The sequence below is a fragment of the Heterocephalus glaber genome, unplaced genomic scaffold, assembly GCF_053883595.1.
Source record: "Heterocephalus glaber isolate CG9 unplaced genomic scaffold, H.glaber_assembly_v1.0 deba00000470, whole genome shotgun sequence".
NCBI lineage: Eukaryota > Metazoa > Chordata > Mammalia > Rodentia > Bathyergidae > Heterocephalus > Heterocephalus glaber.
The window spans coordinates 3,618,935-3,638,600 of record NW_028258145.1 but is presented as its reverse complement, the minus strand read 5'-3'; the positions used below and the strand labels follow the sequence as shown (position 1 = coordinate 3,638,600).

At 49.8% G+C, this 19,666-nt stretch overlaps 1 protein-coding gene across 12 annotated transcripts in view; it reads right to left on the bottom strand.

Moving 5' to 3' along the window:
* The window catches only part of Inpp4a (inositol polyphosphate-4-phosphatase type I A), a 124,463-nt gene that overhangs the window by 24,258 nt on the left and 80,539 nt on the right, over window positions 1-19,666 (bottom strand). For 5 of the 12 annotated variants that reach the window (XM_021258050.2, XM_021258045.2, XM_021258049.2 and 2 more), the window contains 11 exons: window positions 19,469-19,548; window positions 17,830-17,941; window positions 16,939-17,029; window positions 16,364-16,511; window positions 13,883-14,013; window positions 11,846-11,950; window positions 11,297-11,405; window positions 9,077-9,094; window positions 5,729-5,912; window positions 4,281-4,499; window positions 3,073-3,328 (listed from right to left, as the gene is read on the bottom strand). In XM_021258050.2, coding sequence (XP_021113709.1) covers window positions 3,073-3,328; window positions 4,281-4,499; window positions 5,729-5,912; window positions 9,077-9,094; window positions 11,297-11,405; window positions 11,846-11,950; window positions 13,883-14,013; window positions 16,364-16,511; window positions 16,939-17,029; window positions 17,830-17,941; window positions 19,469-19,548 — 1,453 coding nt within the window. The remainder of the gene's footprint in view (window positions 1-3,072; window positions 3,329-4,280; window positions 4,500-5,728; window positions 5,913-9,076; window positions 9,095-11,296; window positions 11,406-11,845; window positions 11,951-13,882; window positions 14,014-16,363; window positions 16,512-16,938; window positions 17,030-17,829; window positions 17,942-19,468; window positions 19,549-19,666) is intronic. The other 7 variants (XM_004844407.4, XM_004844405.3, XM_021258052.2 and 4 more) reach the window with 3 other exon arrangements.

The following is a 19,666-nucleotide window of genomic DNA, read 5'->3' as shown; positions in this document are numbered from 1 at the left end:
CCTAGACTAGGCTTTAAGACTTAACTAAATGTAGAAGTTGTATAGCTTGGGGGAAGGCTCCAGTTAGGACTCCCTTCCTGGTCTTCAAAGAATACATTTCACTTCTACTTAGCCACAACTAGGTCACTTACTTCAGTTCATTTTCCTTAAAAACTCTAAAATTGCTAGTTACTGGAGTGCCATCTGAGAGACAAGAAGTTTGAGAAGGAATCACAGGGGTAAAAATTTACTTTACATTTTGTCTGAGCCTGTCAGTTAAGGGATGTCTTCAGGGTACTGAAACAGGTAGTTTTGGAATCCCAAGACCAGCCAGAACCAGCTTTAGGGAGCTGTTTACAGCCTGGATTGGAATAAAGGAGGCGGCAAGAGGTCCTCATTCTCTAATCATATTTGGACATGGCCTACAGGAATAGAAAATGCAAGGACCTTAAGGTGCAGAGCTCGACTTCTCTGTCAGAGCCCAAGTACCCTGCGACCACCTAGCTAATAGAGGAGCCCAGCGGGGAGGGAAGAGTTGGGAGTGACTCTGAGCCTGTGTCCTGCTAGTAAGAATCCTTAGGACCTGGAGAAACACACATGTCTGCCTCCTCAGATCCCCTCCTCCAGGATTCCACATCTATGAATGGGAAGCAAGGTCTAGGAGTCTATGTTGGGAGCTTCCAGGGTGACCCTAAAGAGCAGGGCCAGGACCATTTCTGTTGCTTCATCTGGGTCCAAGTTCACTTGCTAAATTCATCTTCTAACCAAAGAGGAGAGAGAAGGGGTCATTCTGGTACTCCCAGACTAGTAGCCTCTAACTTGTCTTGAGTCATGGAGTCCCCTGAGATCTGATGACCACTGTGGACTTTCTCTGTGTGCACATATAAATTTCAGCCTGATCTCGGGGGCACCTGAACCTGGGGTGCATCCACAGACACAGGTTAACAAAAATCTGGGCTGGGGTCCAAATGACTCTTGGGTGTGAGAATAAGAAGTACATTGTATGTGTGAGGAAGGTGATGGAAGCCGCCACACCCCAGTGGCAACAGTGGTGTACTGGGCAGAGGGGGTCCAGGGAGGGTGTGAGGCACTGGTGGAGAAACATGGAGGGAAGAGCAGTGTGTGGGTCCCGGTGGTTCCAGTTGGCCAGGACTTCTCGGTGCCCTCCTTGGGGCTTGGTCCCAGGGGGTCCCCTATGCCAGGCAAGGTCCTGCCTGGTTCTCAGGACAATGAGCAGTAAGGCAGGAAAACCAAGGACCCAGACAGGCAGAGAATGGAAGGAAAAGTGATGAGGCTTTCAGGAGCACAGTTGTGTGCATTTAATAAATAAGTCGGTGTGAACACAACCTGCTCGTGCCCAAGATGACCACTCCCTAACCTGGAATGGAATGACAGTCCCATGGAGCCAAGCTCTGGCATGCAGACAAGGGAGTCACCAAAACAGCTCCTGGGTTCTTCCTGTCCTCCTGGTCACAGGGGGGCGTGAATGGTTTCCTGGCTGCGCTAGAGATATCTAGCTAGGGACAATGAATAGTTCTTCAGTGGTGTGTGAGCTCTTACACTTCTGAGTACTGACCAGCAGAGGGAGGCTCCCTCATGCATGCTTCATGTGCCCATGACTACAACAGAGCTGATGCTGATGGCATACAGATTATGTGTCAAACCTTAAATAACACAAATGAACATCACTTAAATAATTGGGAAACTGAATTTGAATGGGTCTATATGTAAACAATACAAGAAGTGCCTACAAGAAAATGACATGCAAGTTATGGATATGCAGCACATCTGATTACAAAAACTAGCTCCTAAATTTAAAAAACTCCAATAAATTACTTTTCATACTTGCAGAAAAACTTAAAACTTACAAATAAGACACACACACACACACACACACACACACACACACACACACATCTGAGCTACACCCCCAGCCCCTACAAACAATATTAAATATTACAGAGAAATAAACTTTCAGAAAACTTTAAAAAGAAACAATTTACATTTTTTTTTTAAAAAAAGAACACAGCAGAGACAGGCAGCTCAGTGAACTGGCCAGTCTGGGGACATGACATAACGTTACATTATGTGACATGAAAACCATGGAAACGGGCTCGATGGGACAGTTCCCTGGAAACAGACTGCAGGAGCCACAGAGGTGATGGCCACCTCATACACGAAAAAGGGTCTATCAAGAGGCTCCAACAAAGGAGCACGATTCTGCCATGGATGGGAGTTGACCAGCTGAGAATTTAAAGGCCCTGACCCTGGTGCATCTTGGCCTTACTTAAAGATGGCTCATAGCTCCCCAAGGAGAGGCCCCTGGCCCCAAACCCTCTCCAGCTCTTGCAGGAAAAGGTGGGTAGCACTCACAAGGCCAGGACTCAGGATCCACTTGCTTAGAAAGCATGCAGCCCCCAGCTCTTAAGGATACTGCAGGGCAGGCTCTGAGTATGCCCTGTGTCTCTGCAGAGAGAAGGCTGCTCTGAAACATACTGTTTCATGGCACTGTCCTACCACCTCCTGAAGGCCTCCCTGGAAGGGTGGTGCTGAACAGAAGAAACGCAGTCCTCCTGAGACCCAGGTATCTGACTGAGTTATGTCTCTAAGCGACAAGGCTCCCACAGGTAAGAACATGCCCAGCTAATGACGACTGGCTTTGGGCAAGTCTTTGGGGCCTGCTCATATCCCTCATCCAGTAGGGTTGTTGCAAGACTCACCTTTCCCTCCATCCCAACAGTTCCTGATGCAAGGAGCACCATACTGCAGGGATCTGCATCCTCACTTCCTTTGGGTTCTTGGGTTTGTTTACAAACCTGAAAAGGCCAGGAACCCTGCCTGCACAGCCTTGGCAGTGGGACCTTAGAGGGCCCTGAAAGTCTGCCTTTGTGGAAACGTAGATTCACACATGGGCTCCAGCTGCACAGGGGACAATGGCGGGATGGGGGCTCCCATCCTCCTGCTCCATGACCTGAGTCACCCCACTTGGCCTGCCAGCCCTCCCTGCAGTCTGCCTGGACTCAGAGGCATGGACAAATGGATATGACATAGTATGAGGTAGAGGCAGCATGGGAAGCAGAGATGCATACGCACGTGTGCTTGGATGAGGATGGCATGCAGCGGTGGGCATGGAGGAAGGGCATGGTGAGGAGGGGGCATCGCAGAAGGGGTCTTCTGGTCTGATCCAGTAGGCATGGCTGTTGCCGTTACCTTTCTTGCTGGTGCAGCTGCCCGCATAGGGGAAGACGTCCTCACAGCTCTCACCATGCAGACGCTCCTTCTGCAACAGCTTGTCTACCCGCTGGATAATGCACTCCAGGCTCTTGTCCACATTTAGCCACACTTTCTCCTTCCAAAGCAACAGGACCCAGGTGGGCCAGTTCACCAGTGGGAAATAAGGATACAACACAAACCCCCTCCACTGATCCCCAGCTGGGGCTGCCTGCTCATTAAAGCATCACAAGAAAGAACAGTTTCTTAATTCCCATCAAAGTTGTACTGGCTTTTTAACAACCAATAATGTCATATGGTCACTGCTTTGAAAGACTGAGAGATGTCTGCTGGTAACTGTGGAAGACAGTCAGCCTTTCAATACCACCAGAAGGATCTCAGGACACTAAACGCTGGTTCTCTTCTCCCCACTCTGCAACAGGATGCCTTCAGCCACCACACACATCACACTAAGGCCCTCTTGGCTAGAACGGCATGGAAACAGCTAGCCAATAGGGTGGGGAGCTGGAGAAGGGGATGCTGGGAGTGACCTGTGTGACCCACACAGGCCACAAGATGTATGTCAGGGCTGGAGGACCACTTTGTTCCGGTGAGTAGTTCAGTGCTGTGAGGAGCCTCAACAAAGGATAGTGAAAAGTTGTTCCATGGGTCCTTCCCTCAAGAGACAGAGACTCTCAGGGCCCAGGGTGTGAGGAACAGCAATGTAACAGACACAGTGTCCGAGGCAGCAGCTCCAGCACTGGGGAGAGGCTGGGCTAGCCATGGGTGGCCAGGGCCACAAGAGTGCAGCGGGCAGGAAGAGCAGAGAAGGCTCCAGCATGATGGGGGCCCAGAGGAAAAAACTCATCTCCTTGCCAAGCAGGGTGGCAGCCAGTCCAGCCCAGCATAGTCCTGCTCCCCATGTACACACAAGGGCTTGCACAGTCTCTGTCCCTCAGCAGGCAGCCTAAGAGCCACCTGGGAAGGAGCCCTGGAGCCTGTGAAGCCCCTTAGGACCCAATCCTTCAGGCACCTGATAGGGAAGAGACCGGAAGCAGGCTCTAGCTCTCACCCCAGGATGGCAGACTCACCCACTCCTCTTCATGCCAGTCCACCTGCAGGGAAGATCGGCTGTTCCTCCCCGTCCACCTGGCCATGAGGGTGTCCTGGTCATTCCGAAGCATCACCTGCTCCTCCTCAGTCGAGGTGGGAGAGGCCTTGGAGGCGATGTAGTCAGGCCGCGCGGCATTCAGCCCATGGATGGAGTTGGCCAGCAGCTTGCAGTCGCAGACAGTGACCAGCTGCCGGGTCTGCCGGAACACACAGAGCAGGGCTGCTGGGCCTGCCTTCTCTTGGAGCAGGAGATAGCCGAGGCCCAGGGAGTTTGTCTTCCCCCTACTCCACAGTATCGAGGAGCTAGAGAGCTGCATCCTTCAGGATGCCTGACAGTGAAGGCTCTGTGTGACCTGCTAGGGCTACATCTTAGCAAGAACTTCCCATCACACTGGAAAACACATGAAAACATTCTTTGACCCCAGCCTGCCCAGGACCCTGCTTGCTACAGGATGGGCCTCAAGAGAGCCCAGCATCCCAGCTTTGGCCAATGTCCTGGGCTGGTCCTCAACCTCCAGGGAGCAAGTCTCCAGCACCCAGCATTACTCTGGCTCCATCACTGCAGTCTTTTCTTTTTGTGCCTTTGCATCTAATACCCCAAGTCCTAGGCTCTGGACAGCTGGGCTCCTGGCACAACAGTTCTGGTTTTGGAGAATTTGGTATACATTAGGGGTTGTGGGGTTCATAATTTTACTGCTGACAACTACACCTTCCTTTTCCAGCAGATCTAATCTCCCAACCTTGTTGCTGTGTCATATGAAAGATATAACAGTCTGATCAGGAACAGCAGTTCACACCCAGCAAAGCAAGTGTGGGTGAGGATGTGCAACCAGAATCGGTGTATGTGAGTGTTAGAGAAAGAGAGAACAATAAGAAAAACATCATTCTTCACAAAGGTCTGATATGTCCACTCCCTCAGTATGGATTAACATTTACATATTTTTTAAGGCAACTGAGTTACAATTAATTAGAACTGGTTTACTGATTACATATAAGCCAGTAAGATTATACTGATCTTTTCTTATGCCTATATGATACCTCAGTTTCTTTTTTAAAAATTCAACAACAATAGAAATGTGCCCCTCCCACCCCCCGCAAAGTGCTGGTTAGGCCACCACTAGGAAAGCTGTGGACTATTCTGGCCAACACTGCAAGCCCAGGGTCCTGCTGAGAATACATTTGCATGAAGCAGTACCTGACAGGTACGAGACTCTGCCAGGGCTCATCCAGCTCTGTGACAAAAAGAAAATAAATTACCAAACCTCTCTGAGGCTTCGTAGGAAGCAGACCTAAAGAGAGACCTTCAAGGTCATCCCAATGTCACTCTCTTTGAGGACAGCTCTGGGCTGGGCTGCCCTGTGGGGTCCAGTAGCTTCTGGAAACCGACAGGAACCCCTACCCCATGCGCAGAGAGCACCCCTCTTACCTTGTCTGCCAAGATAGCAAGAGTCCTCTCAAGGCCGGTGGCAGACCTGTCCTTGGCTGCCCTTGAGAGCCGCTCTGCATAGTAACTAACTTGGGTTTTCAGGGTGTTGATCTGGGCGATGATCTCCTTGGCTCTGACGATGTCCTGTGGTATGTAGATTATGGACTGGCAGCTAGACGAAGTACTACAAAGGATAAAAACAGATCTAAGGGGTCCTCTCGAATCTGATGAGGAAGGCGGTGGCAGCTCAACCCTGGCCCACAACCAACCCTAAAACAAAGAATACTTTGTTTCCTGGGCTAGTCTAGCTATGGATGGACAGAAAGAAATCTTGGCCAATCTTTCTTATCTACATGGTAGAAGGACAAAATATTATAACAGGACGAAGTCTTTTATCTCTGTATGTATCTGCAATTTTACCATGTATATGTGTGTAGACACTGAAACATCACCCCCCAAAATTTTCCAAATGCTTAGAATGTTTACCTAAGAACTTCTATCAACTTAAAAGCAGTTCTTAAGTAGACACTTGGGGTTGGGTTATATCAGAAGAGGTCTAATTATCCCACTGAAGGGAAAGACTATAGTAGGTTCTAGACTTTGCCAAAACAAAACAAAACAGAACAAAACAAAATAAAACAAAAAAACTCTGCAAAACGTGCTTTTTCATTTGACCAGACCTTCAAACTTTCTGAGAACAGACCCACGGTTCTCCTTCATGTGTGTGACCCTAGTGAGTCTCCAGGATGCTGGGCTCCTCTTCTCTCCCTGTGCCAGGGCTTTCCCTCTTTGAGGCATAACACTGCACCAGAGGAAGAGGAAGTGGAGAAGGTGCTGCCAGTGGCAAGGTCTCAGCACCTGTGTGGCTTTGAAAGTCTGGCTCTTTCTCCTTCCCACCTCTTTACCACCAAGAAGCATGCGTATCTGGGGGCCAATGTCAAAGTGACAGCCCAGCCACTGAGCGACAGTTAGGAGCCTCCCAGCCTGGTCCATACGCTTGGCTGCATGGAGCTGTATGATCTCCCTCAGAGGCAATAACAAACTGCATGTCTTCCAGTTCAGATCCCAGTCATTTCAGTGTTATAGATTAGGTTCCTGACCATCTGAGGAGGCCAAGGAAGGGAAGAGGTACAAGTTGCCAGTGCAGAGGTCTCCTAAAGTCTGGGACTCAAAATTCTGGGTGGATTATATCCCTCCCCCTCCTGGAAAGAGGGGCCCTCAGTGGCCCCCAAAAGGCCACCCTTTGAGCTCTGGGGACAAAGGAGAAGGTGGAGAAGAGAGAGTGCCCTCAGTACACACTCTCTCCACCATGTGCCCTGGAGATGAAGGCCAGCTGGTCCTCCCCAGGGAAACCTGGAAGAGCAGGTCACCAAGAAATTGCCACTGCCCCTTTTGCTGCTGGACCATGGGGCAAACATGCAAACATCACAAACCAAAGCACCCAGGAAGAAACAGCACCACCACAAACCCACACACCATAATGGAACACAATGAGTTTGCCAGAAGCCCATGCAGCAGACGGCAACCGAGCCTGCACGGCACCAGGGGCCATTCCACAACGCCATGTGCGCGCAACTGCTTTCCAATCTGCAATCACTCTTCCAAATGAATAGCAGCCATTTAAGACAATTTACGTCTTTAAAATACATCTCAAAACAGAAATTTTTAAAAATCTATTCTTCCCAGGCCCTCAATATGAAATTCATACCGTACTTAGGCCTCCTTCTGTGTATGTATGTGGTAGTGTATTCTTCAACCTATACATAACCCCCCCAAGCCTGAGAGGAAAACACTCTCCCAACACCCTGTGCTCTCACAAGTCATGTGCTAATAACAGCACCTGGGACAGGCACCGGAAGGCCATGGGAGGCTGAAAGGGGGATGAACTGCAAAGAGCAGGGCAGAAGTGACTGGGAGCATACGAGCATGTGGTTCAATTACCTTGCTCTAAAAACACTGCCCCATAAAGGAGAGGCACCAGGATGCAGATATTCTGCTACTTTACAACATGTACCCCCCCCCCCCCGGAAGCCTTACCTTTAGGGAAGGGACTTCTAGGTGCCACTAACTGCCCTGGGCTCCCAGGCCTAAGTACAGCAAGCGGACCTGAAGGTGCCAGGAGAGTGCAGGGGTGCAGTGTTCTGGGAGGGCTGGGGGCAGATGAGCAGCAGTCTTTGTGGGCACAAAGACCAAGGCTGCTTCTGCAGAGCCTGGACTCCTGAGAAGCTGGGTCCCACAAGGCGAAAAGGGTGGAGGGTCTAGGTTCTGACTGGGACTTTTAGTCCTCACATCTGCCAGGCAGGAAGGCTCCTTACAAGTCTCAGGAATGTCTTGTGCACAGGGAAGACAGGGGTGGTAGGGTGGGGTCACCAGGCCCACGCTGGGCTCCTAAAGGTCTTATCTCCTCAGTTAAGAGGAAACCTGAAGAACTTTCCAGTTAAGGTTTACTTAAGATGGCTGGGTGGAGACTTACCAAGGGCATGGGGCCTTTGGCTGTGTCCCACCACTCACTCCCATCTGTCATATCCAACCCCAAGTCCTTTACTCATCCTGCTAAGGGAAAGAACAGACATTCAATGGGGGCCCATGGAGAAAAGGTGAGAGGGATCCTGCAGGGGCTACTTCCACAGAGGCTGTGGGTCCCCCTAGCAGAGGCAGGAGCAGCCACAGCCCTCTCCAGGGAAGGAGCTGTGTGTGGAGCTGTTTTCAAGACTTCCTGCAGCACCCTGACACCTCAGGCAGGACTCGCCTGTGGCCCTGGAGGGTCAGGGTCACCAGCTCCAGGCAGTAACATTTCCCAAGGTTGCAGGTGCCTTGGAATGAAGTGACACTACAGAGCCCTTGTTCTGGGACTGGGTCTGTGGAGGGGAGCCCTAAATGCAGCCCCCCAGGAGGTAAAAGGGACCCTAGTAACACTATTATAAAAATCCACACAAATCAATAAGTATCATTTCATTTGTACACAAGGTGAAGGTGAGGTGAAAGCTGAAAAGTCTCAATGTTCTTGTAAAAGAAGACAGAAAGGGGGTCACACACCAGTCAGGGGATGTGAGATCCCAGCATGTAGAGCCCTTGGAGGACTCAGGCTCTTCTGAAGCCTGAGAGTAACAGAACTGGGACCTGCCTGAGTCAGTAGAGCAATAGATGCCACCAGGTTAGCGAGGTGAAGAGTAGACTGCAGACTGGCTATTCATTATCCAAGAACATTGCAGTTGGAAGGGAGAGCTCATCTACAAGGCGGGGAGCTCAGAGCCACTTGGCCCTGTGGGGTGCAGCGCCCCCCGGGCAGGCTGGAACAGCACGAGAGCGAGAACCAACAGACACTCTCTGCACAGACATAAAACTCACCAACTCTCCTCAAAACTGCTAAAGAAAAAAACCAAAATGAGGTATTAGCAGTCAGCAGATAACAAATGCAAAACAAAAACTTTTAAAAGCTAAGTAAATTTTTGTCAAAACACTTCAGGTTACTTGTGGAGGCCCCAACAGTGAGAGGACTAAACTTAGGAGCCCAGTGGCTTCATCCCACTGGGGGCCAGGGACACCTGCACTTGAAGGAAAATTCGACGGGAGAAAACATGGTATATAAGGGACTTTGTCACATTTGTGGGAAATTAATTGCGTGCATATCTGAAGAACACTGAAGAAGCATTTTGGGTAGGGAGAAGTTCTGAAGTGAACATGCAGGCTAATGAGGTGTCAGTACTCCAACCTCCCATGACAGGGACAGCCAGAAGGCCACTCTCAGCTGGCCGCACAGAGGGACTGAGCTTTCCCTGTCAGGGCCCCCAGACCGTCGCAGGTCACGCGCGCATTCTCCACACGGCAACATGCAAAGCGCACAGACACACGCTTTCTGCCGGCTATGCAGAGCTGTGGTGGCCTCGGGGAGCTTTGTGGTCTTCCTATTCCCCAAGGGACCCCTGGGGACAGTGAATACTGGGGCAGGTCTGGTCCCCTCATCTGTGTGCACAGAGCAGTGCCCTTGGTGGGGAGGATCAAGGTCAAGGAGGCTCTGTGGGGCCTCCCAGCCAGTGCCCAAGTCCCCTTGCTGACCCAACCCTCCTTGCTTCTCCTCCTCATACCCAGAACCCGCAGGGCCTGGCCAGCCACCATGCACACCTCTCCTGGTACACCCTCTTCTGCTCCCTGCTCAGCCACCAGGCTTCCTTCCCCATGTCAGTGCTGCTCTGATCGACTCCCTGACCACCTGGCTATGAACTGACTAGTCGTCTAACTATTTGGCTAGTCACTCTGTGATGCAGTCCATGGGCAATTTTCTCATGCAGCATCCTGACTGCTGTTCACAGCAGCACAGTTGGGCAACAGCCCACTGGGTCCCCATGTACGCTAAAGTTCTCTTCCACCTGTCTGCACCCAACAACATGGGGCTCTCTGGATGTTCCCTGGGTCTTTGCTTCACCTTCCCTCAAACTGTTCCATTCTCAATTGCTAAGTCTGAACCTCCTCACACCACAGAAGGCAGACGTGCTTCCATCCACACTCAGCCTGCTCTCTCCCACCTCACAAACCTTTCTGCAAGCCTCTCGTCCCTTCTGGGCTAAACTGGCTGCTCCTACCCCTTCATCTTCTCCAGAACTGCCCTCCAGCTGTGCTCTCTTCTACCTCACCTCATTCACTTGCAATTTCCTCCCAGTCTCACCTCAACACATGCTCAGGTCCTAATTATTCTCCCCAACCTAAGACTTCCATGCCACTTCCTCTACCTCAGGATCTTACAGGGTCATCTATATTCATCACCTCCACCTCTAACACTTGTACCCCTTGACCCATTTATAGCATGCCTGGTGACATTCTAGAAGATCACCAGGGAATGTTTCCTTTGTGTCCAATGCAACAGTTGGGATTCATGGCTCTCTCCCGCCTAGTCTGGGTCAAAGCCCTGCTCCACAGTCCAGGCCCAGTTGCACCAAAATGGTAGTTGCTAACTTGTCTGCTCCCAGGCAAGGCCCTGTTTTCCACATGGCTAGGCCTAGATGTCAGCCCATGTCCCTAGTTACCAGCATAAAGCAGGCTGGCAACAAGGCCAGCTCTTAGCTTTAGCTCCTCTTCTTCACTGCATCTACCATGGCCTCAGCTGAAATGTCTCTCCCCACACTGCCAACTTAGCAACTTCCTGCTCCAGATAGTAGCTCCAGGCAGCCGCGAGGGCCTTTTCAAACAGAATACTTCCTATTGCTGCCCTTTAGGAAGGACACAGTATACTCCTGCGTTTATGGTTCTGCTGCTCAACTGACTGGCCAGGGACTCTAGAGGAAGCAGAGCCAGCAGAGTTTGCACAGGGCTGTGGGCTGAAGCATCACTCAAAGGCAGGTCACAGGGTGCTGCTCATTTTGAAGGAACAGGACCACTACTGAGGTGCTTTCATCACCCACCAACTCAATCACACACATAGAGCAGCGCAAGGTTCAACACGCAGCTCCTCCTGCTACACAGAAGCGGACTGGATGCTTGGATGTTTTTGCAATCATCTTTTGACTTTTCTTTTTTTTAACTGGGAAACATCAGACAGCTCTACAAGCACGACAAACCCCTCCTTCTACTTACTGTTTCTTAGTCTCTTCAAATTTGTGCAGCTTTTTGCGGAGACCTCCTGACTTAAAACCTTGGCAGTGTGCTGCTGGTGCTCCAATGGTGACAATGTCGTAGTTCTGATCTGAATGACAGAAAACTCTCCTCCATTACTCTGGTCTCAGGCCTGTGGACAAGCCAGCTACAGGGATATGCACACCACTCTACCTATCTCCACACAGCCTCTGGTTCCCTTAATCCCATATTCTGGGCTGTCAGAGGGCCCGCAGGAGTCCAACACCATCATGTCAGCAAAGAGGACTTCTTGTGGGGCTCCAGGTACAGCCATGAAGGGCTGTACGAAGCTCCTCCCAACACTCATTTCCTTCCTTCTTGAGAAAAAAAGTGGAGGGAGGGCTTTGAGTTCTTTATAAAGACCTCTTGAAGGTCTTAGGATGTTTCTTCTCTGAGCCACCCAGCAGTACAGTGCACAGGAAAACTGGGGCAGATGTGAGGCAGCTCAAGGACCAAGGATCCAGGGAGAAAACAGATGAACATGATTCAACAAGAGAGAAAAAGAGGTACCTGATCCTCCATCATCTTGAACTCTCATCCTTTGTATATGCAGGTTTGTGGGGACGAATTCTAACTTTTTATCTGCTTTCAAACTGCTTGCTTTAAATGAGGGACCTAAGAAATGCAATATGAGAAAACAAAGGTCTCAACTTGTGTCGTGAACAGCAAGTACAAAAATGGTACTCTGGTGCTGCAGCTGCACATAAGTAGGTATCGAAATGTTGGCCTACAAAACGGAGCTGTCTGAGAGCACGCTGCCTTTACAGATGGGGGGCTAAGGGCAGCTCAGCAGTGAAGAGACTGGCTCAGGGTACTTGGGCACCAGGAAGGACCAGATTCAGCTGGCTGCAGAAGGCCATGCCCTCTGGGACTCAGCTCACAACTCAGAGACCTGACACACAGATGTGATCTTGCAACGTGGTATCAGTACCACTCTAAGATGCAAGTGAGTCCATGCCACAGACTGCTGTCCCAGCCTAGAGATTGCTATTACCCAGAGCAACACATCTCAATTCCGGTAAGTGATGAGAAGGTCTGCTCATCACCACAGGCCATCACAATGAACAAGTGACACACAGCACTGATCCAGCCCCGAGGACAAATGGCCTGACAAGGGCCCTTGTGTATGCTTGGTTAGTTAGAGAGGCTGATGTTTTGTAACCTGTATTCACAAGCTTATTTCTATAAACAAATTCCAGAATCCATAACTAATTAAGTGAAGAACCACATGCCTACTACACACAGGGATTACATATTTAAATGGTGATCAGAGGAGCAGAAGAAATAAATAGTCCACCTGGTGAATACTGCCAGCGTGCAGGTCAAGGGCCAGCAGCTGTACGCTCTGCATTTTGCCACAGGAGTTAACTCCCTAGAGCTTGGTGCTCACATTTTGGCCCTCAGACCAGCAGCATGGTAGTCCTAGGACTCAAGAGAAATGCAGAGTTCCGGACTTGCTTTTTAACCAGATTCTCAGACTGACATTTGAGAAGCTCTGTTCTGGAAAACTCAAGGTTGTGTGGGTGCCACACTTTCCCAGGTAGCATCTGTTCAGCATGGGTAGGTGCCTAGTTCCTCAGGCAAATGTTGCCATTTCTCAGTGGTGCAATTAGACCTGTTCTTCAGGGTCAAACCTAACCCATGCAGCCTCTCTTTGGCTCCCTGTCACCCAAGTTTATGGACAGGTTCCTATGTCCCATGTCAAAAATCCATTAAGGACTTAAGATTTTCTTTAAACCTTAAAATAAAATTATGTAGAGGAAAAGAAGGGAAGACAGAATAATTTGAAATACTAAAGCAATGAATAAAATAATGAAAAACCAAACTGTTTTTTAAATTTGGGAGAAAATGGAAATGAGTTGAGAAAAGTCATCTAAATCTACCCTGAGAGTATTTTGAAAATCAGGCAAAACCTCTTAAGAACAAATGGTGAGGGGCTGGGGATTTAGCTCAGTGGTTTTGCCACCTGCTGCGCAAGTGCAAGGACCCGAGTTCGATCACCGGTACCAAAAAAAAAAAAAGATCAAATGATGAAGGGCTGGGGAGTGGCTCAGTAGAGTGGTTGCCAAGCATACACAAATCCTAGATTCAAACCCCAGGACCTCAAAAAGAAGAGGAAGAAAAAGGGAGGTATTTGAGCCTTAAATGGAGGATTCCACTCCAACAATTTATATGTCCAATTAAAGTAACACTGAATATTGAAACCAGAAAATCTGGAAAACTGCTTTGTCTAAAGGCAACTGTATGTCTTAATCCTTTTGGTTGCTTCAGTGGTATATAGTCTGTAGCTCTGTCTCCCCAAATTTCATCCTACAATGGTGGTTTAGGCAGAAAACACTACAGAAAGATTTTCCCTGCAATTCATTGATTGGTCTTTTTAATTAGGATCTGAAAACCCCACATTTGAAAGAATCCCACCTACATGAAAATCTATTTTTAAAACCCCACTCAAGAGTGTCAGTGCAAGTGTGTGAGCGACCTGTGTTCCAGATCTCTGGCCAGGAAAGTGGGGGTACAGGTGTCTCGAGAGGGCAGGACTGTGCCCACCTTTGTACTGATGGAGGTCAGTCAGGTTCTCCTGGTACGTAAGGATGACAGTCTGGTACTGGGTGACAATCTGGCGCCGGAGGCTCTCCCAGCAAGGGGACAGCTCCCCCAACTCCTCCAGCTCACAGACTCTGCAAGGAAGACACACACGTGAAACCTGGGGGGGGGGGGGGGGGTAAGGGTCCCTACCAGGAGTGCAGAAGGTGCAGGGAAGGGGCACTGGCACCCAGGGAGGGCCAGGCAGTGGTTACACTGTCCACCTGCGGGGCAACCAGGGGATGGGACGGGCAGCTACATGTCAGGTGGACCAATGACCACATGGGAGTGGGCAGAGAAGCTTTCTACAGGAGTGCAGTCGAATGTTCAAGGGAAACTAAGAAGAGGTGGGGATGAGGGGAAAGGCTGTCAAGGAGTGACTGTGTCACTGTGCCCTGGAGACCCTGCTGGAAGCACTGAGGCACAGGCCTGGCCTGCCCTCGACTGGACAGGATGACACGTGACCCTCCATAACAAAGGACTGGAGTCCTGCAGTCACCGCCCGAAGGCAACCTCCCGTCGGGGGGTGTCAAGACAGTGTCCCTTGCCTCCCAGATTCCCCAGGTGTGGACTTCCTGCCCGCCCTGCCCCGGGAACAGAGCAGCAGGTGAGAAAGCTGCTGGGCCAGAGCTGGTTCCTCAGCAAGGAGACTCCCAGAGCTCAGGCTGCAGTCATCAGCTCTTCTGTCTTGTTTCACCCTTTCTGGGTTGGACAATGACCATAAGGAGCTGGCTCTCTTGGCTATTCTCCCCTTCACTGCCTCTGGCAAGTGGAGAGCTGTCTGAGACTGAAAGCGCTCCATGGAGTTATCCCAGGTCTGGCTTTGGCCTTGGCTACTATGTGTGCCTGACAGGGGCATGGGGGAGGGAGCGGGGAAGGGAGAAGAAGGAGAAGAGGAGAAAGAGGAATTGTTATCCCCAGCAAAATATCAGCTGAGCAAGTGTGTAAGAGCTGAAATATGAATTCTAAGCTTAGTTCAAGAATAACAACAACATGATCATAACAGCCCAAGATGAATTTTTTGAAAAAGAAGACCATATTAGGAAAATGGGGACTGAGAAAGTGTAAAAGCCTAAACGCCTCATCCCAGGAAATCAGCAGCTAATCCCTGACAATGATTAATGAAGACAGGAGAATTTGAGGACATATTTAGAAATATAGGACTCACTTGAACCCCTGAAAGTGACTGCTTCTGTGGAGAAAGCGGAGGACCCCATATTTTCCTTTGAAAGGGGAAAATGCTCATTTTACAAAGTTTTTAGGACTCTGCTAAATTGTCTTTTAAAACTTTTGCCATTTTATTACTATTAAAATAGTAAAACTAACAGAAAAACAGTCATTGCAGGCAGGGCCTTGGTGGGACCAAGGTCCCCATGCCCTGCCATCAACTGCTCAGCCTCCCACCCTCTCCTCGTGTCTTTCCCTGTGCTTCTGGTGTCAGCTTAGCGTTGCTATTCCCCAGAGGCCAGGCCTGACCCCTCCCTCGTTCCACACATGGAGACATCTGACAATGTGTACATGAGAATAGGTACAGCTCCTGGGTCTACCACCCTGGACCATCCCTGGTGCCTAGTGTGTAGCTATTACTAACAACCACTACAACAACAAAGACAACAATAACAAGGTCAGTCTTAAGCTAAAGCACCTATCCAAGGAAGGAGCTCTTTGAGGCTGAAACACACAGATAATAGGACAGCATTACATAATTAACAATTAAAAACATGAAAAGTGAAGATACATGGAAAAACAGACTTGTAGCTATGTAAATATATTGCAAATATGGGCAAAACCGAAAGAAAAATTTTTTAAATAAAATTATAAAACACATGCATATAGAGAGATAAAGCAAATGACCAAATACTGAAAGTAGGTGGAAGGTATCTGGATATTTACTGCACTATTCTTGCTATTTTCTCTAAATTTTTTTCAACATAAAAATGAAAACAGCTGTATTAGAACAGCGAGGTTCTGTTTGCCCTGTTTTCTTTCACACTTCAGTTACATGGTGCTGATAGTTCACATCATTTTAGGACAAGGTGTAGAAATGGCAGGCTGGGTCAGATGAGACAAATCTGTAGGTCAGAGCCACCTCTCAGGCCTCTGCCTGTGGCCTGGAGTTAAGACTCTCAGTACACAGGACCAGAGTACCTGGATGGATCATGCTCGGTGGCTGGAGCCCTGATCTGTGGCCCTGACCTTGGAAACCACTGGTCAGCTATTACTGAAGAACAAGTAGCTATTTCCAACAGCCTGAAGGACAAGTGAGCAGCAGGAGAAAAGGAAAGAGAGGGCGAAGTGCTGGGCACACCTCTGGGGCTTCGAGCCCTAACCTGTGGAATCCTCACCCTACCATGGGGCAGATGGAGCAAAGGCCAGATTACAGTCCAGCCAAGCATCTGCCACATCTCAAAATGGAAGGGGCACGTGCCACGGGAGATACCTCACCTAGCCGCGTCTTCTTCCAGCAGGAGCTTCACAAACTGCCGGGGCACATGCAGGGACAGCACACTCTCTGCCATTTGCTCCAGGATCCGAAGGTGGTTGCCGTCGGTGGTTGGGAAGCGGTACATGCGGCAGATGGCACCACCAAACACTGAGGCAGGAGGACAGGAGAACCCGGGCTACAGGTAAGCTGGCCCTGGGTCGCTCGGGTCCCTCTGCCAGGCACTCTGCTTGATCTTCTCCACAGAGCTAAAACACTGGGGCCAGACCCCACAAGTGACTAAGCCTGAAGAATCCACCATGACATGCAATCTTCTTGTCCCAGAAGAGGTAAAGGGCAAGGGGCTAGGGTGGGGAGGCTGTCAGTCACTAAGCCTGATGGAAAACTGGAAAGCATGAAGAAGAGGAACCCTTTCCTCAGAGTATTACGCTGCAGAAAGATGGCAGAGCGATGAACAGCAGGTGGGGACCATCAGGGCATGGCTGTGACAGTCACAGCAGGTGGGGAGCAAAGGGCGATTCTGGCTGTGGGGACACTCCCAAGTGTGCCAAGAGAACCAAAGGAGAAAGCTGTTTACCTGATTTCAGTAGAGTGTCTTTTCGCAATGAAGCATATTTGGATCGGATTCCCAATGCCTCAGTCAAGCTCTCATCAACAGGCAGAACCATCTAATGATGTGGACAGAAAAGCACAAGAGAACTGAGATTCAGACAACTCCAGTGTGCTCCACATGAATGGCGGCCTCAGACATCACAAGGAGATCTCTTAACCGAATATGCACCAGGAACTCTACTGTGCAAATACTTCCCGCGCCACACATGCCCTGTACACAGAGCAACCCCAGCAGGCCCGGCTCTCTCCCTGTGTATCTCCTTGGGCATCTCCCCTCATATTTCAGCGTTCTGCTGTGCAAAATGAGAGACAAACAGATGGTGCCAAGGAACATCCCCAGAGTGGGTGCTCGGGACTTATTTGGGGCACAGTGAGATATTTATATTTTACAATGACTACTTAGCAGTGCTGGGGAACTTACATTAGGATTCTCATTCAGAAGCACAGGAGTATGTCATGAGACTGTGGTCTGGGAGGCACATGAGGGCAAATGGGGAAGGAGGTGCTAAGAAGACAAAGTGTGTGAAGGTCTGTGGGGCACCAGTGTGTCTGAGAGAGACTGTTATCACCAACGTCTGGCGGACAGCCTGGGTCTCACTTGCCTCTTAACCCCACCCTTAGGCCAAGTTTTCATCCTCTGGCTCCCACTTCTTAGAGGAGGTCAGTGGGAGTGGATAGAGGTGGGCTCCAGGGCAGCAGGGCCTTGCGGGCCAGACCAGGAGCCCTTGCTTCCTACTTGGAGCCTCCCTGGGCATCAAGCACCAGGCCCTGTCCTTTGCTGAGCAGAGCCCAGTAAGTCCCTGAGGACAGGTCTTCTTACTCTTTCTGAGGGACAGGACGAAGGTGGTCTACTCACCCTCCCATTGACGGGGTCCAGGGACCGAGTCACTGGGGGCCGCTGGTCTGACTTGTCCTCCATCTGCCAGCCGATCACGGTGATGTTACCCACACGGTCACTCTCTGCGGACCTGCCACAAGCAGAGTGCTTTAGTGAGTGGCGTTGTGACTACCTTTCTGCTGAAAAGCAAACGTCAGCTTTCCTGGGTCATCTGGGGTCCCCAGAATGGCAAGGCCCAGCCATGGGTCAGTCTGTCACCATTCTCAGTTATACACTTCTCTGGGGAAGGCAGAAAAGGAAACCTCAGGGCATAGGAAAGGGCCACATATGACAAGGGTGGTGTGGAGGTGCCTGGTGAAGGTGGGGGCTTCCCTGAAGAGGAGCCAGCCCTTGGGCTCACCCTGCCAGGATGACGGAGCACATCTCAGGGCCTGGAGAGGATCTTTTGTTGGCACCAGGCTCCATTCTACTCCTTCCCACCCACCCCTAATCTCTGATTAGTCCCAAGGCATAGGCCTGTATTCCAAGACCACCAAGGATTTCCTGAGGCACCTGAATGCTGAGTGATACAGCTCGTGCCACTGCAGCCCTAGTTAGCCGAACCTCTAAGACTCCTCAGGGCCTGACAATGGCCTGTGGCCAAGTGAATCATCCTGGGGAGCCCTTGCATTTTATTTATGATGCCTGGCTTAGTCTAGTTCTAAATTTGTAAGTGGTCACATGTACTGACCATTTCCTTTGCGACTTTCACTGTTCTCTTGCCTGGAAAAATTCTTCCCTGCGTTATCCATCCCACAGTCATCTTTTCAAAAGGAAAATGCTCATTTCTTATACTAAACTCTGACCCAACTAGATTTAGTTCTGGCACAGATCTACCTAAATATTTTTTCTCAAGCAGTTTTTTCCCTCACATGAACCCTCTCATTTTTCCTAAGACTCTTCCTTTTTCCTGAATCAAGTTCTCCATACACACTGAGGAGCTGGCAAAGCTCTCCTCCTGTTTGTAGATGGGACAGCCACATGCATCACTGTCGTTACTTGTGCTAACTCCCAAATATCTTCAGATTGCAGGGACTAAATCTTTCTTGTTTGCTATTTTGAACTATTTTCCGAGACAATAATTTTCCAATTTTTACATAATTCTGAATAAAGAACAAAATGCTGGGTTTGGGTGGGACTTGTTTCTAAAATGAACCTGGGAAGTGTGGACATTTCTCACCTCTCCCCAGGGACACAGTGGGAGTTTCTCTTTCACTCATTCATTCCCTCAGTATTTACTGAGTACCAGGCACTGTTCTAGGTGGTTGGGACACAGCAATGAAGGCAAGCAGAGAAAAATCCTTCCTACCTGGAAGGTCACATTCTACTGGGAAGGGGACAGAACGTAGACAACTACATTTAAAATCATCATGCATGCGTGTGTGTGTGTGTGTGTGTGTGTGTGTGTGTGTGTGTTTATGTGTATCTAGGCCTCCTTTAGGTTTGAGCACACATCTCCATCCTGATGGGCTGGGGGATTCACACTGCATCACCTCATGGACAACGTCCCCCCTCAGAGGCCTGGTGTTCTCTCAAAATAGGAAATGGGCCCTTTTCCACTCTATCCCTGGACCTCATGACTCCAGATCTCTTCAAAGGAACAAAATTAAATAGTAACCTTAGTGTTAGATGCAACCTATGATGCCTGTCCTGGAGCAGATCTTTGACAATGAATGTTCCAGAGCCCAGTAAATACATCTGAAGAAGAGAACAGGAGAGACAGCATGAGTGCACTAGTCTGGCCTCTGGTTCCCACAACATGCTTCACCCCACTTCAAGAGCCCAAGAGGGGCTCAGAAAGAAGCTCACAAAGACA